A 15,989-nucleotide genomic window follows, 5' to 3' on the forward strand; every position below is an offset into this window, starting at 1 on the left:
GGTACTGCAGTCCCTCCCTTTTCAAGTGGACACTCAGAGTATGGGTGTGCGTTGAGAGGCAGGGGATAAAACAGGTGGTAGCTCGCCTTGCAGCGGACAGCCAGCTCGGTGATTACCAGAATGAATAATCAAAAAATGTAAATAAATTCAAATTAAATTAAATAAAAATTACATAAAAAATCTGCCACATCCAGACGCTCTGCGGCAACGATTCTAATAGTGATGCCTGTAATCTGCATGTCATACTAAATAACAGTATTATTTAACTAAGACAGCACACTCCCTATGCGTGTTAGGACAAGGAAAAGTGTTCTACACCCCTATTGAGCCTCTCTGTAGGCCAGAAATAGCCGTTTGTGATAGCAATTTACCGCTAATAAATTGGGATCGAACCAAATTTTTCGGAAAATTTGGTGAATCAGCTGAATCGAATTTTCAAAAATTCACTCATCTCTAATTATAGCACTGGTTAGTGTATTTTTCTACATTTTTGTCTTTATCATTGATCACAGTATGGACATGCTGTTTTTTTTTTTTTATATACATATCTTAGATCAGTTATGGGGCAAGAGAACCTCTTCTTAGTAATAAAAGGCTTTACCCAAACTTCTTTCGTACAGTCCCCAGTAACAAGATACAATATGCAGCATATGTGAAGCTTTTGGAGAGATTTCAGTGGAATTGGGTTGGGATCATTACAACAGATGATGACAGTGGACGGCGAGAGCTACAGGAGTTGGTCAAACTATTTACATCTCATCAGATTTGTATAGAATTTACTATTCTTATAGTTCGGGAAAATCTTTATGAACTTCCTCCAGCTTTACAGGCTTCATCTACTGATGTTATTATTATCTGTGGCTCCTATAGTCTGACTTACTACAAGTTTTTAAACAATGTAGCTCATCTTCTAAATAACAAGACTCTTATACTTCCAAGTTCATGGTCACGGGCAAAAGACCTTATATTTCTCAAAGAAACTCCTGGTAATTGTAGTTTATTGTTCTCCATGTGTACATACAATTTCACAGGAAAAGAGTTTTTTAATATTGTTCAGTTATCCAACCAACCTTCTGATCCATTGCTAGAAGATATCTGGATGACTGTATTCCATTGCTATACAGGAAATAAATTAAAGGATTTTCTTATGCCAAAAATACAGAGAAGAACATATCGTAATTGTTCTGAGGAGATAAAACTTTATCAAAAGTTAACTTTTTCTGGAGACATAACTCCTTACCAAGTGTATATTGCTGTCTATATTATGGCTCAGGCTTTACACAGAGTACACATTTTACTTAACAATAGGAAAAGAAATACTTCAAGCATATATGACTATAAAAACAGGGTGAGTATTATTACTTCTGTAAATTATTTTCTTTTGTTTTTATTTAAGCTATAAATGAAAAGAGAATTATACAAAACATTAACTCCTTCAGGATGAAGGGCGTACCTGTACGCCCCTCACCCCGTCCCGGTGTTTAACCCCTTAAGGACAATGGACGTACTCCTACGCCCCCGTTTCCGAGTCCTTAAGGACCGAGGACGTAGGAGTACGTCCTGTCCATTCCCGGCCCCCTGCCGCTAGCCGGAGGGGAGCCGGTGCCCGATGCCTGTTGAAATCGTTCAGCAGGCATCGCGGCATATCGCCCAGGGAGGTCATTATGCCCCCCCATGTCGGCGATGGCCGCAGATCGCTGGACAATTCAGTCCAGCGATCTGTGGCGATTCCGAGTCAATCGGGTCTCCAGCCATAGCCAGCAGGGGTGAGGTGGCACTGGTGCCACCTCACGATCGCCCTGATTTGTCGGCCGGCCGACCAATCAGGGCGCCTGCTGCGGGTGTCACTCCCGCAACCCACTCAGCCCCTCTTCCAGAGGACGTGAGCGGGTGCGGGAGGTGCACCCCGGGTGCTGGGGACCCCGATCCCCGGCGCAAATGTTGGGATCGGGGCCCCAGGAGCAGCGGCGGCGAGGGACTGACCTGACGCGGCGTGGAGCAGCAGCAGGAGGTGAGTGACAGTCTCCTGCTGTTGCTTAGCAACAGCTCCCAGCATGCAAAAAGGGCATGCTGGGAGCTGTAGTTAGGCAACAGCAGGAGGCAGACCACCGTAACTCCCAGCATTCCCTTATGGGCATGCTGGGACTTATAGTTCTGCAACAGCTGGAGGCACATTTTTTCTATGGAAAAGTGTACCTTCAGCTGTTGTATAACTACAACTCCCAGCTTGCACAATCAGCTAAAGTGCATGCTGGGATTGTAGTGGTGCATCTGCTGGTTGCATAACTATAACTCCCAGCATGCCCGTTGGCTGTCGGTGACTGCTGAGAGTTGTAGTTTTGGAACAGCTGAAGGCACACTGAGTTAAGTAGCAAACCAGTGTGTCTCCAGCTGTTGCATAACTACAATCCCCAGCATCCCCAGCCAAAGTAGTATGCCTCCAGCTGTTACATAACTATAAGACCCAGCATGCCCTTCCGCAGTCCGTACATGCTGGGGGTTGTAGCTTTTGCAACATCTGAAGGCACACTGGTTGCAAAACACTGAGTTTGTTACCAAACTCGGTGTTTCACAACCAGTGGGCCTCCAGCTGTTGCAAAACTACAACTCCCAGCATGCACTGATAGACCGTACATGCTGGGAGTTGTAGTTTTGCAACAGCTGGATGTTTCTCCCCCCCCCCCCCCCCCCCAATGTGAATGTACAGGGTACACTCACATGGGCGGAGGTTTACAGTAAGTATCCGGCTGCAAGTTTGAGCTGCGGCAAATTTTCTGCCGCAGCTCAAACTGCCAGCGAGAAAATACTGTGAACCCCCCTCCCGTGTGACTGTACCCTAAAAACACTACACTACACTACCAAAAAATAAAATAAAAAGTAAAAAACACTACATATACACATACCCCTACACAGCCAAAAACCATTTGTCGCTCCTCCCCTTCTGAGCCCTCTACTGCGCCCACCGAACAATTAACAATTAGCAATTAGACATATGAGGTATGTGCTCACTCGAGAGAAATTGGGTTTCAAATACAAGTAAAAATTTTCTCCTTTTTACCCCTTGCAAAAATTCAAAAATTGGGTCTACAAGAACATGTGAGTGTAAAAAATGAAGATTTAGAATTTTCTCCTTCACTTTGCTGCTATTCCTGTGAAACACCTAAAGGGTTAATACACTTATTGAATGTCATTTTGAATACCTTGGGGGGGTGCAGTTTTTATAATGGGGTCTTTTATGGGGTGTTTCTAATATGAAGATCCTTCAAATCCACTTCAAACCTGAACTGGTCCATGAAAAATAGCGAGTTTGAAAATTTTGTGAAAAATTTCTAAATTGCTGCTGAACTTTGAAGCCCTCTGGTGTCTTCCAAAAGTAAAAACTCATACATATTATGATGCAAACATAAAGTAGACATATTGTATATGTGAATCCAAATTTTTTTTATTTTGAATATCCATTTTCCTTACAGAGAGCTTCAAAGTTAGAAAAATGTAAAATTTTAATTTTTTCATCAAATTTGGGGATTTTTCACCAAGAAAGGAAGCAAGTTACCATTTAATTTTACCAATAAGTTAAAGTAGAATATGTCACAAAAAAACAATCGAGGAATCAGAATGATAACTAAAATCATTCCAGAGTTATTAATGTTTAAAGTGACAGTGGTCAGAATTGCAAAAAACGCTCTGGTCCTTAAAGTGTAAAATGGCCTGGTCATTAAGGGGTTAAAACGGGGTCACGCCGTGACCCCACATCACACGGGGTCAGTCCCGGCTGCTAGTCATATTCCGGACCCTGGGCTGATAGCGTGCGGCATCGATCGTTGTACCGCGCGCTATTAACCCTTCAGATACGGCGATCAAAGTTGACCGCCGCGTCTGAAAGTGAAAGTAAACGCTTCCAGGCAGCTCAGTCCTATGGGAGCTATAGCACTGCAAAAAAAGAAGGGAAATTTTTTTTTAACAAAGGTCATTTAACCCCTTCCCTAATAAAAATTTGAATCTCCCCCTTTTCCCATAAAAAAAACCTGTGTAAATAAAAATAAACATTTGTAGTATTGTCATGTGCGGAAATGTCCGAACTATAAAAATATATTGTTCATTAAACTGAACGGTCAATGGCGTAAAGCGCAAAAAAATCCAAAGTCCAAAATAGCGTATTTTTGGTCACTGAAAAGTCATGAAAAGTCTGATCAATACACAAGTGGTACCGATAAAATCTTCAGAACACGGCGCAAGAAATGAGCCCTCACATTGGCCCGTACACAGAAAATTAAAAAAGTTATAGGGGTTAGAAAATGACAATTTTTAACATATAAATTTTCCTGCATGTAGTTATGATTTTTTTCCAAAGTACGACAATATCCAAACTATATAAAAAGGGTATCATTTTAACTGTATGGACCTACAAAATAAAGATAAGGTGTTATTTTTACCAAAAAATGCACTGCGTAGAAACAGATGCCCCCAATATTCACAAAATGAAAAAGAATTTTCAATTTTGTCGCACAATTAATTTTTTTTCCATTTCGCCGTGGATTTTTGGGTAAAATGACTAATGTCACTGCAAAGTAGAATTGATAGTGCAAAAAATAAGCCATCATATGGAATTTTATATTCAAAATTGAAAGTGTTATGATTTTTAGAAGGTGATGAGGAAAAAATTTGAATGCAAAAATGGAAAAATCCTGCGTCTTTAAGGGGTTAAGGAAAATGTAATATATATGACCAAAAAGAATATTCCGGAGCTGTAAAAAAAAAAAATATTTTGCAGGGGCCTTAGTAAAATAGAAAAAATACAAATTATATATACCTATCACCTGTCCCCCTGTGGTCCCATCACAGATCCTTTTCTTCTTCTTTTGGTCCTCTGCCACTTGTCTTTTCACCTTCCTACTTAGCAAATCACTGTCTGAGACTGGGCAACGCTGGAACCATTTTAGTTTTATACTACAGCGTCAGAATTCCCCTTTAGGGCGAAGTCGGGGGTTAATGATAATAAAATACAAAATTATTATTGTTGCTAAAGGATTCTGGATATTAGAAACATAAACCCAAAAACCAAATAAAATGTGTTTATTCACATTTAACCCCTTAAGGACGCAGTTTTTTTTTTCATTTTTGCACTTTTAATTTTGCACCTACACTCCCATATGAGGGCTTATTTTTTGTGCCACCAATTGTGCTTTATAATGACATCAATCATTTCACCACAAAGTTTATGGCAAAAGCAGAAAAAAAATATTTGTGGGGCAAAATTGGGAAAAAAAACTCAATTTTGTAAATTTTGGGGGCTTTTGATTCTATGCAGAGCACTTCTCGGTAAAAATGACACCATATATATATATATATATATATATATATATATATATATATATATATATATATATATTTTTTTTTTTTTTTTTTAAGGTCCATACGGTTACAAGGATACCTTATTTATATAGGTTTTGTTTTATTTTTATTTTACAACTTTAAAAAATGTAAACTACTTGCACCAAAATTAGTATATGTAAAATTGGCATCTTCTGACCCATATAACTTTTTTATTTTTTCCATATACAGGGATGTATGTGGCTCATTTATGGTGCCGTGATCAGCAGTTTTTGTCTGTACTGTTTTTGTTTTGTTGGGACTTGTTGATCGCTTTTTACAAATTTTTTAGGGTATACAAAGTGACCAAAAATACACAATTTTGGACTTTGGGATTGTACGCCATTGACCGTGTGGTTTAAGTAACATTATATTTTTAGAGTTCTGACATATATACGCACAAGGCGATACAACATATTGTTTATTTTTATTGTTGGTTACAAGGGGGTGTGATTCAAGCTTTTATTACTGAAGGGGTTAAATCACATTTCTTAACTTTTTTTTTTACACTTTTTTTTTTGTCTCCATAGGGGAATATTACATGCAATCCTTCGATTGCATACACTGTTTAATGCAATGCCATAGCATAGCATTGATCAGTGTTATCGGTGCTCTGCTGTTCCAGCAAGGACCTCAGGCTTGGAGCAATAGATCACCAAACGGACGATGAGAAGCAAGGTAGGAAGCCTCCTGCTGTCCTCTCAGCTGTTTGGGATGCTGCGATTTCACCGCAGCGGTCTTCGAACAGCCCACTGAGCTAAGAAGAAAAATACCCAAAAATAGGTTATAGTAGAATTTCCCAATAGCAGACAATTACAGGAAAAAAAAGTCTCCGCTAATGAAAGAAGACCCTATTGGGAAAAAAGGTATGAAATCTTTCTAAATGACTAAATATTTTACTGTATATACTCCAAAGTGTAATTACCTATAAATTTGTGGACGCAGAGGACTTCAGGAGAACATCAAACGCACTGAGAGCCCCAGCACCTAAGCCTGCTGGCCAGTTAAGAAGAACAGCAGGGGGAGGAGGGAAGGGGAAAAGTGATGTGGAACAAGGGGTGAGGCTGCATGATTTGGCACAGGGGGAATAAAGTGTCATAGGGGGGATAAAGGAGGGAATAAAATGGCACAGGTGGGAAAAATGGCATGGGTAACACAGCAAGAATAACATGGCTCAAAGGGGGGGGTTCAAGGAGAAATTATGTTGCACAGGGGGTAAGGGAGGGATGAAATGGTTCAGGGGTGATATGGGGTGATTAAACAACACTGGTAGATTCTACTGTAATCTATCAACCTCTCTCACAAGGACAGTTCACTGTTTTACGTCGCCAGGTTGTCTCCCACCTGCCCACACCGCACATCTCTCACTCCTTACAGTGAGGGCATGCTGGGATTTGTATTCTTGCAAAAGGTAGCAGACGGATGGTAAATGTGCGGCGTGGGTGGACAACAAGCCGGGGGGGGGGGGATGTAAAACAGTGTCCCTGTCTTTGTGAGAGAGGGTAGCGGGGGTGGAATAGGATATAGCCCCGGCAGCTGCGGAGTAATGCCAATCCGGTGGGAAATATGAAATCCCTTTCTCCAAAGCAAGTTTTGTAAGCCAGGTTCTGGCTCTCTTACATTTACTGTGTTTTGGATGTGGTTGCGACTTGTTGTGCAACTTTTGCACTTGATAAATCCCTGACCACTGCAAGGGGAAATCTGAAATTCACTTAATGGGCTGCGCTAAACAGCTCATCCCCTATCAAAATGTTAATAATGGGGGTAAGATGTTAGATCACGGGGATCCCGCCGCTGGGGACCCCCATGATCTCTCCTGCAGCACCCCCGTTTTTCATCTGCACAGAGAGAGGATCGCTCTGTGGCTGATGACGGGTGGTGCAGGGGACGAAGTATCGTGACATCACGGCCCTGCCCCCTTGTGACGTCACACCCCGCCCCCTCAATGCAATTCTATGGGAGGGGGCGTGGTGGCCACCACGCCCCTCCCATAGACTTGCATTGAGGGGGCTTGATGTCACGAGGGGACGGAGCTGTGACATCACAATACTCCGTTCCCTGTACCGTCCGTCATCAGCCACAGAGCGATCCTTGCTCTGTGCAACTGAAAAACGGGGGTGCTGCAGAAGAGATCGTGGGGGTTCCCAGCGATCTAACATCTTATCCCCTATCCTTTTGATAGGGGATAAGATGTTTAACAAAGATGGCAAAGGATCCGATGCTCTGCCCCAACTATCGCCCGATCTCTCTAATAAACACTGACACCAAATTGTTCACTAAACTGATAGCTACCAGGCTGTCGGCACACATGCCTGCCCTAATCCACCCTGACCAGATCGGCTTCATAAGGGGTAGAGAGGCGAGGGATAATACCCTTCATACATTCTCCGTAGTACACTACGCTACCAAAAATAACTCTCCACTCTTCCTGCTCTCCCTCAATGCCAAAAAGGCCTTTGACTGGGGATTGGGGATTCATGTCCGCCACTCTCACCCAAATAGGTCTGGGCAGATGTATGCTCTCATGGATTCTGACCCTCTACTCCCGCCCCCAGGCTCAAATCAGAATCAATGGTTGTCTGTCTCAGCCTCTTAACATATGCAATGGCAAGGCTGTCCCCTCTGTCCCCTCCTTTACATCCTGTGTATGGAACACCTCTTAAATGACATCCGTCAGAACCCCGATATAAGAGGACTGAGCATGGGCCCCAGCCATTACAAATGTTCAGCCTTTGCAGACAACCTACTACTGTACTTATCTTCCCCTATAACTTCCCTCCCGTCCCTTATGTCCATGATTCGTCTCTTCTCACAGTTTAGCAACTACAAATTAAACCATACTAAATCTGAAGCCTTAAACCTGACACTACCTGTATTCTTGATACAACATTTACGGACCACTTACCCCTTCCGTTGGTGCACCTCCTCCCTCCAATACCGGCTAATCTGTCAGACATATAAACTAAATTTCTGCCCCTTACTACACTCTCTTCGCAGGGATCTGACCAGATGGGACAGGAAGGATTTCTCCTGGTTAGGCAGGGTGAACATCATGAAGATGAACACACTGCCCCGACTACTATACCTTTTCTCCTGTATCCTGATCCATCTGCCCCGCTCCTTCTTCAGGGAATGGACATCACTCTAATCGAACTTTGTATGGGCAAAGACCTGCCCCAGGCTTGCCAATCATGTCCTCGTACGAAGAAAAAGTGAAGGTGGCTTAGTACTCCCGGACTACCTATCTTACTACATAGCCACTATACTGACTAGAGTTCTGGATCGCTGCCACCACCATGCTGATAAGCAATGGGTTGCCATGGAGGGCCTGAAACTAAACAGTGACCCGATGGCGTTGTTATGCCGTCCTCACTCCACCACCGTTCCATTCGCAACCCTCCCTCCAGTACTCTACTCCATGCGCCATGCACGTACACAATACCTGACCAAACTTGCTCTCTTCCCGCTTGACGCCCCCCTGACCCCTCTTTTTGACAAACCCACCTTCCCACAACCTTTCTCAGCATGTGACTTCCTAAACTACCGACGGGGTCAAGGTACCGCGTTCTTCCACCTCCTAATTCGGAACTCACTTAAGCCCCTAACGGATGTCCTTTCTGACACTATCCCAACCCCTGCACATTATTTCCAGTACGCACAACTGCATCACTACTACCAGTTTATGAAAGACAAACTTCATCTTCATCACACATAACTAAATTTGAACGTCTCTGCTTCTCCATCCGACCTATACCTCGCACGATTAACTTCCTGTACAACCTCCTCATAGATGAAGCCTCAAACTGACCTCTTCCTTCTTAATTTGGTTGGGAAAAAGAATTGGCCCACTCCATCACTGATGAAGACTGGCAAACAGCCATCAGAAATTGCCACAAATCCACCCTATCCTGCAAAGCGCAAGAGACCAACTATAAGGTGCTGACTAGGTGGTACAGAGTACCCACCTTACTGGCGACCTTCTACCAGGGAGTGTCAGATAAATGTTGGCACTGTAACTCAGATAGAGGCTCCATGCTCCATATCTGGTCACCTGCCCCTCACTTACTGACTTTTGGGTGAATGTAATGGACGTTATAGCACGCATCACTTCGACAAGTTTAGACACTACCCCAGAAGTTGCCCTCCTCTCCATACTCTCTCCCACAGTGCCCAAACCCACCTGTAGGCTGATTTCCCTCTTACTTTTAGCTGCAAGAATAGTTATCTCACGTCTATGTAAATCCGTAACCACACCTAGCATAACAGACTGGCTTAAGGAAGTGTCTCACGTTCACAGGATAGAGGAAGTCACTGCCACCTTACGCGATGACCCATCCGCCCTACACGGCAACCTGGCACCCCTGCAATGCTTTCCAGATTACACCTCACTACACCTCACGGAGTGACATTCCATCTTGCCCAACCCACAGAACACCTGGCCATTCTCTTGTACACCCATGCCATACATATCTCGATCTGACTTGCCTTTTCCTCTGAAAGACCAAGGGCTTTGTCTAGCTTTTGTGGCAGATTGGAGCCGCACCTGCTCGCAAGGTAAGATGGTCTTCCTTCCTAGGGTCCCTACCGTGCTCTCATCTCCCTATACTCTCTACTTTCCAACCTCTTCCCCCCCCCTTTTTTTCTCTTTTTCCTTTCTACTTCTCTAAAACTCCCCCCCCCCCCCCCGCCGCACTCCACTTTTTTCACTCCCCGTACCATGGTCTCATCTCCCTGTACTCTGCTTTCCAACCTCCCCCCCCTTTTTCCTCTTTTTCTTTTCTACTTCTCTTAAACTATTGTTTTTCAGAAGCCTTTTAAAAAATGAAGGAAGTGATCTGATTGGTTCCTATGGACAACTGGGCAACTTTTCCTTTGCACAGATTTTGATAAATCTCCCCCATTTTGCCTATAAAAATGTAAATACTTCTAAGGCTTCATTTCCACTTGGCATTTCTTTGGAATACTCAGTGGCGTTGCGACGGTTGGTGTCACCCACTGCGGTAGTAAAATGGTGTCACCATATACCCCCCAACCGAAGTATTTTTTTTAGACTATTGTGATGAATGCCAGACATGTTAGTGTGTTGCAGAGTACTGTTTCCACTACAATAATTAAATATACCAATTGAAAATTAAGAAGAAAGTGCTAAAGAAGTTTTAACCATTTATAACTACAGCTAGCTACAGGAGGTGTTGATTTATCCATCATAACTGCAGAACTTACAAGTGACTCACGCTGTGATGGGACATAGTGAGGAGAAAACAGAATGATATCAGTGACGTCTTCTCTATAGTCTTTCCTTATCTAATTCAGCTGATACATACAACCGTGAGTTTTTCAAGCTAAATTTTCACTCTGCAGAACTTAACACCCAGATGGTATGGGCTCCTTACTTCATCAGTGGATTCTTATTGTCTATATGAAAACAATAATTATTATAACACTGCCATACACTATATCCTCTGAATATAATACTACCACATACTGCACTCTCTGAATGTAATGCTACCCCACACTGTGCCCTCTGAATATAATACTGCCACACACAGCCCTTTCTGAATAAAATACTGCCACTGTTACGCCGAGCGCTCCGGGTCCCCGCTCCTCCCCGGAGCGCTCGCTACACTCTTGCTCCCGCAGCGCCCCGGTCAGATCCACTGACCGGGTGCGCTGCGATACCGCCTCCAGCCGGGATGCGATTCGCGATGCGGGTGGCGCCCGCTCGCGATGCGCACCCCGGCTCCCGTACCTGACTCGCTCTCCGTCGGTCCTGTCCCGGCGCGCGCGGCCCCGCTCCCTAGGGCGCGCGCGCGCCAGGTCTCTGCGATTTAAAGGGCCACTGCGCCGCTGATTGGCGCAGTGGTTCTAATCAGTGTGTTCACCTGTGCACTCCCTATGTATACCTCACTTCCCCTGCACTCCCTCGCCGGATCTTGTTGCCATTGTGCCAGTGAAAGCGTTCCCTTGTGTGTTCCTAGCCTGTGTTCCAGACCTCCTGCCGTTGCCCCTGACTACGATCCTTGCTGCCTGCCCCGACCTTCTGCTACGTCCGACCTTGCTTCTGTCTACTCCCTTGTACCAGAGAGGTTGAGCCGTTGCTAGTGGATACGACCTGGTCACTACCGCCGCAGCAAGACCATCCCGCTTTGCGGCGGGCTCTGGTGAACACCAGTAGTGACTTAGAACCGGTCCACTAGCACGGTCCACGCCAATCCCTCTCTGGCACAGAGGATCCACCTCCTGCCAGCCGGCATCGTGACAGTAGATCCGGCCATGGATCCCGCTGAAGTTCCTCTGCCAGTTGTCGCCGACCTCACCACGGTGGTCGCCCAGCAGTCACAACAGATAGCGCAACAAGGCCACCAGCTGTCTCAACTGACCGTGATGCTACAGCAGCTACTACCACAGCTTCAGCAATCATCTCCTCCGCCAGCTCCTGCACCTCCTCCGCAGCGAGTGGCCGCCTCAGGCCTACGACTATCCTTGCCGGATAAATTTGATGGGGACTCTAAGTTTTGCCGTGGCTTTCTTTCACAATGTTCCCTGCACTTGGAGATGATGTCGGACCAGTTTCCTACTGAAAGGTCTAAGGTGGCTTTCGTAGTCAGCCTTCTGTCTGGAAAAGCTCTGTCATGGGCCACACCGCTCTGGGACCGCAATGACCCCGTCACTGCCTCTGTATACTCCTTCTTCTCGGAAATTCGAAGTGTCTTTGAGGAACCTGCCCGAGCCTCTTCTGCTGAGACTGCCCTGCTAAACCTGGTCCAGGGTAATTCTTCCGTTGGCGAGTACGCCGTGCAATTCCGTACTCTTGCTTCAGAACTTTCCTGGAATAATGAGGCCCTCTGCGCGACCTTTAAAAAAGGCCTATCCAGCAACATTAAAGATGTTCTGGCCGCACGAGAAATTCCTGCTAACCTACATGAACTCATTCATCTAGCCACTCGCATTGACATGCGTTTTTCCGAAAGGCGTCAGGAGCTCCGCCAGGATATGGACTTTGTTCGCACGAGGCGTTTTTTCTCCCCGGCTCCTCTCTCCTCTGGTCCTCTGCAATCCGTTCCTGTGCCTCCCGCCGTGGAGGCTATGCAAGTTGACCGGTCTCGCCTGACACCTCAAGAGAGGAAACGACGCCGCATGGAGAATCTCTGCCTGTACTGTGCCGGTACCGAACACTTCCTGAAGGATTGTCCTATCCGTCCTCCCCGCCTGGAAAGACGTACGCTGACTCCGCACAAAGGTGAAACAGTCCTTGATGTCAACTCTGCTTCTCCACGTCTTACTGTGCCTGTGCGGATATCTGCCTCTACCTTCTCCTTCTCCACTAAGGCCTTCTTGGATTCCGGATCTGCAGGAAACTTTATTTTGGCCTCTCTCATCAACAGGTTCAACATCCCAGTGACCAGTCTCGCCAGACCTCTCTACATCAATTGCGTTAACAATGAAAGATTGGACTGTGCCGTGCGTTACCGCACGGAACCCCTCCTAATGTGCATCGGACCTCATCACGAAAAAATTGAGTTTTTGGTCCTCTCCAATTGCACTTCCGAAATTCTCCTTGGACTACCCTGGCTTCAACACCATTCCCCAACCCTGGATTGGTCCACAGGGGAGATCAAGAGTTGGGGTACCTCTTGTTTCAAGGACTGCCTTAAACCGGTTACCAGTACTCCCTGCCGTGACCCTGTGGTTCCCCCTGTAACCGGTCTCCCTAAGGCCTATATGGACTTTGCTGATGTGTTTTGCAAAAAACAAGCTGAGACTCTTCCTCCTCACAGGCCTTATGACTGTCCTATTGACCTCCTCCCGGGCACTACTCCACCCCGGGGCAGAATTTATCCTCTGTCCGCCCCAGAGACTCTTGCTATGTCTGAGTACATCCAGGAAAATTTAAAAAAGGGCTTTATCCGCAAATCCTCCTCTCCTGCCGGAGCCGGATTTTTCTTTGTGTCCAAAAAAGATGGCTCCCTGCGTCCTTGCATTGACTACCGCGGTCTTAACAAAATCACGGTAAAGAACCGCTACCCTCTACCTCTTATCTCTGAACTCTTTGATCGCCTCCAAGGTGCCCACATCTTTACCAAACTGGACTTAAGAGGTGCTTATAATCTCATCCGCATCAGAGAGGGGGATGAATGGAAAACGGCATTTAACACTAGAGATGGACACTTTGAGTATCTGGTCATGCCCTTTGGCCTGTGCAACGCCCCTGCCGTCTTCCAAGACTTTGTTAATGAAATTTTTCGTGATCTCTTATATTCCTGTGTTGTTGTGTATCTGGACGATATCCTGCTTTTTTCTGCCAACCTAGAAGAACACCGCCAGCATGTCCGCATGGTTCTTCAGAGACTTCGTGACAATCAACTTTATGCCAAGATGGAGAAATGTCTGTTTGAATGTCAATCTCTTCCTTTCCTAGGATACTTGGTCTCTGGCCAGGGACTACAAATGGATCCTGACAAACTCTCTGCCGTCTTAGATTGGCCACGCCCCTCCGGACTCCGTGCTATCCAACGTTTTTTGGGGTTCGCCAATTATTACAGACAATTTATTCCACATTTTTCCACCATTGTGGCTCCTATCGTGGCTTTAACCAAGAAGAATGCCAATCCTAAGTCATGGCCTCCTCAAGCGGAAGACGCCTTTAAACTGCTCAAGTCTGCCTTTTCTTCTGCTCCCGTGCTCTCCAGACCTGACCCATCTAAACCCTTCCTATTGGAGGTAGATGCCTCCTCAGTAGGAGCGGGAGCGGTCCTTCTACAAAAAAATTCTTCCGGGCATGCTGTTACTTGTGGTTTTTTTTCTAGGACCTTCTCTCCGGCGGAGAGGAACTACTCCATCGGGGATCGAGAGCTACTAGCCATTAAATTAGCACTTGAGGAATGGAGGCATCTGCTGGAGGGATCAAGATTTCCAGTTATTATTTACACCGATCACAAAAATCTCTCCTATCTCCAGTCTGCCCAACGGCTGAATCCTCGCCAGGCCAGGTGGTCTCTGTTCTTTGCCCGATTTAATTTTGAAATTCACTTTCGGCCTGCCGATAAGAACATCAGGGCCGATGCTCTCTCTCGTTCCTCGGATGCCTCGGAAGTAGAGCTCTCTCCGCAACACATCATTCCTCCTGACTGGCTGATCTCCACTTCTCCAGCCTCCATCAGGCAAACTCCTCCAGGGAAGACCTTCGTCACTCCACGCCAACGCCTCGGAATCCTCAAATGGGGTCACTCCTCCCATCTCGCAGGCCATGCGGACATCAAGAAATCCGTGCAACTCATCTCTCGTTTCTATTGGTGGCCGACTCTGGAGACGGATGTTGTTGATTTTGTGCGGGCCTGCACTGTCTGTGCCCGGGATAAGACTCCTCGCCAGAAGCCCGCTGGTCTTCTTCATCCTCTGCCTGTTCCCGAACAGCCTTGGTCTCTGATTGGTATGGACTTTATTACAGACTTACCCTCATCCCGTGGCAACACTGTTGTTTGGGTGGTCGTTGATCGATTCTCCAAGATGGCACATTTCATCCCTCTTCCTGGTCTTCCTTCTGCGCCTCAGTTGGCAAAACAATTTTTTGTACACATTTTTCGTCTTCACGGGTTGCCCACGCAGATCGTCTCGGATAGAGGCGTCCAATTCGTGTCAAAATTCTGGAGGGCTCTCTGTAAACAACTCAAGATTAAATTAAACTTTTCTTCTGCTTATCATCCTCAATCCAATGGGCAAGTAGAAAGTATTAACCAGGTCCTGGGTGATTATTTACGGCATTTTGTTTCCTCCCGCCAGGATGACTGGGCAGATCTTCTACCATGGGCCGAATTCTCGTATAACTTCAGAGTTTCTGAATCTTCTTCCAAATCCCCATTTTTCGTGGTGTACGGCCGTCACCCTCTTCCCCCCCCCTCCCTACTCCCTTGCCCTCTGGTTTGCCCGCTGTGGATGAAATAACTCGTGATCTTTCCACCATATGGAAAGAGACCCAAAATTCTCTCTTACAGGCTTCATCACGCATGAAGAAGTTTGCTGATAAGAAAAGAAGAGCTCCCCCCATTTTTTCTCCCGGAGACAAGGTATGGCTCTCCGCTAAATATGTCCGCTTCCGTGTTCCCAGCTACAAATTGGGACCACGCTATCTTGGTCCTTTCAAAATTTTGTGCCAGATTAATCCTGTCTCTTATAAACTTCTTCTCCCTCCTTCTCTTCGTATTCCTAATGCCTTTCACGTTTCTCTTCTTAAACCACTCATCATCAACCGTTTCTCTCCTAAACTTATCTCTCCCACTCCTGTCTCCGGTTCTTCAGACATCTTTCCTGTAAAGGAGATACTGGCCTCCAAAAAGGTCAGAGGAAAAACCTTCTTTTTGGTTGACTGGGAGGGCTGTGGTCCTGAAGAGAGATCCTGGGAACCTGAGGACAATATCCTAGATAAAAGTCTGGTCCTCAGGTTCTCAGGCTCCAAGAAGAGGGGGAGACCCAAGGGGGGGGGGTACTGTTACGCCGAGCGCTCCGGGTCCCCGCTCCTCCCCGGAGCGCTCGCTACACTCTCGCTCCCGCAGCGCCCCGGTCAGATCCACTGACCGGGTGCGCTGCGATACCGCCTCCAGCCGGGATGCGATTCGCGATGC

At 45.9% G+C, this 15,989-nt stretch overlaps 1 protein-coding gene across 1 annotated transcript in view; it reads left to right on the forward strand.

Moving 5' to 3' along the window:
• Positions 1-15,989, forward strand: part of LOC130363036 (vomeronasal type-2 receptor 26-like) — a 57,970-nt gene that overhangs the window by 18,928 nt on the left and 23,053 nt on the right. The window contains exon 2 of the mRNA XM_056568696.1: positions 554-1,348. Within this exon, the coding sequence (XP_056424671.1) occupies positions 554-1,348 (795 nt within the window). The remainder of the gene's footprint in view (positions 1-553; positions 1,349-15,989) is intronic.

This window comes from Hyla sarda, chromosome 1 (genome assembly GCF_029499605.1).
Source record: "Hyla sarda isolate aHylSar1 chromosome 1, aHylSar1.hap1, whole genome shotgun sequence".
NCBI lineage: Eukaryota > Metazoa > Chordata > Amphibia > Anura > Hylidae > Hyla > Hyla sarda.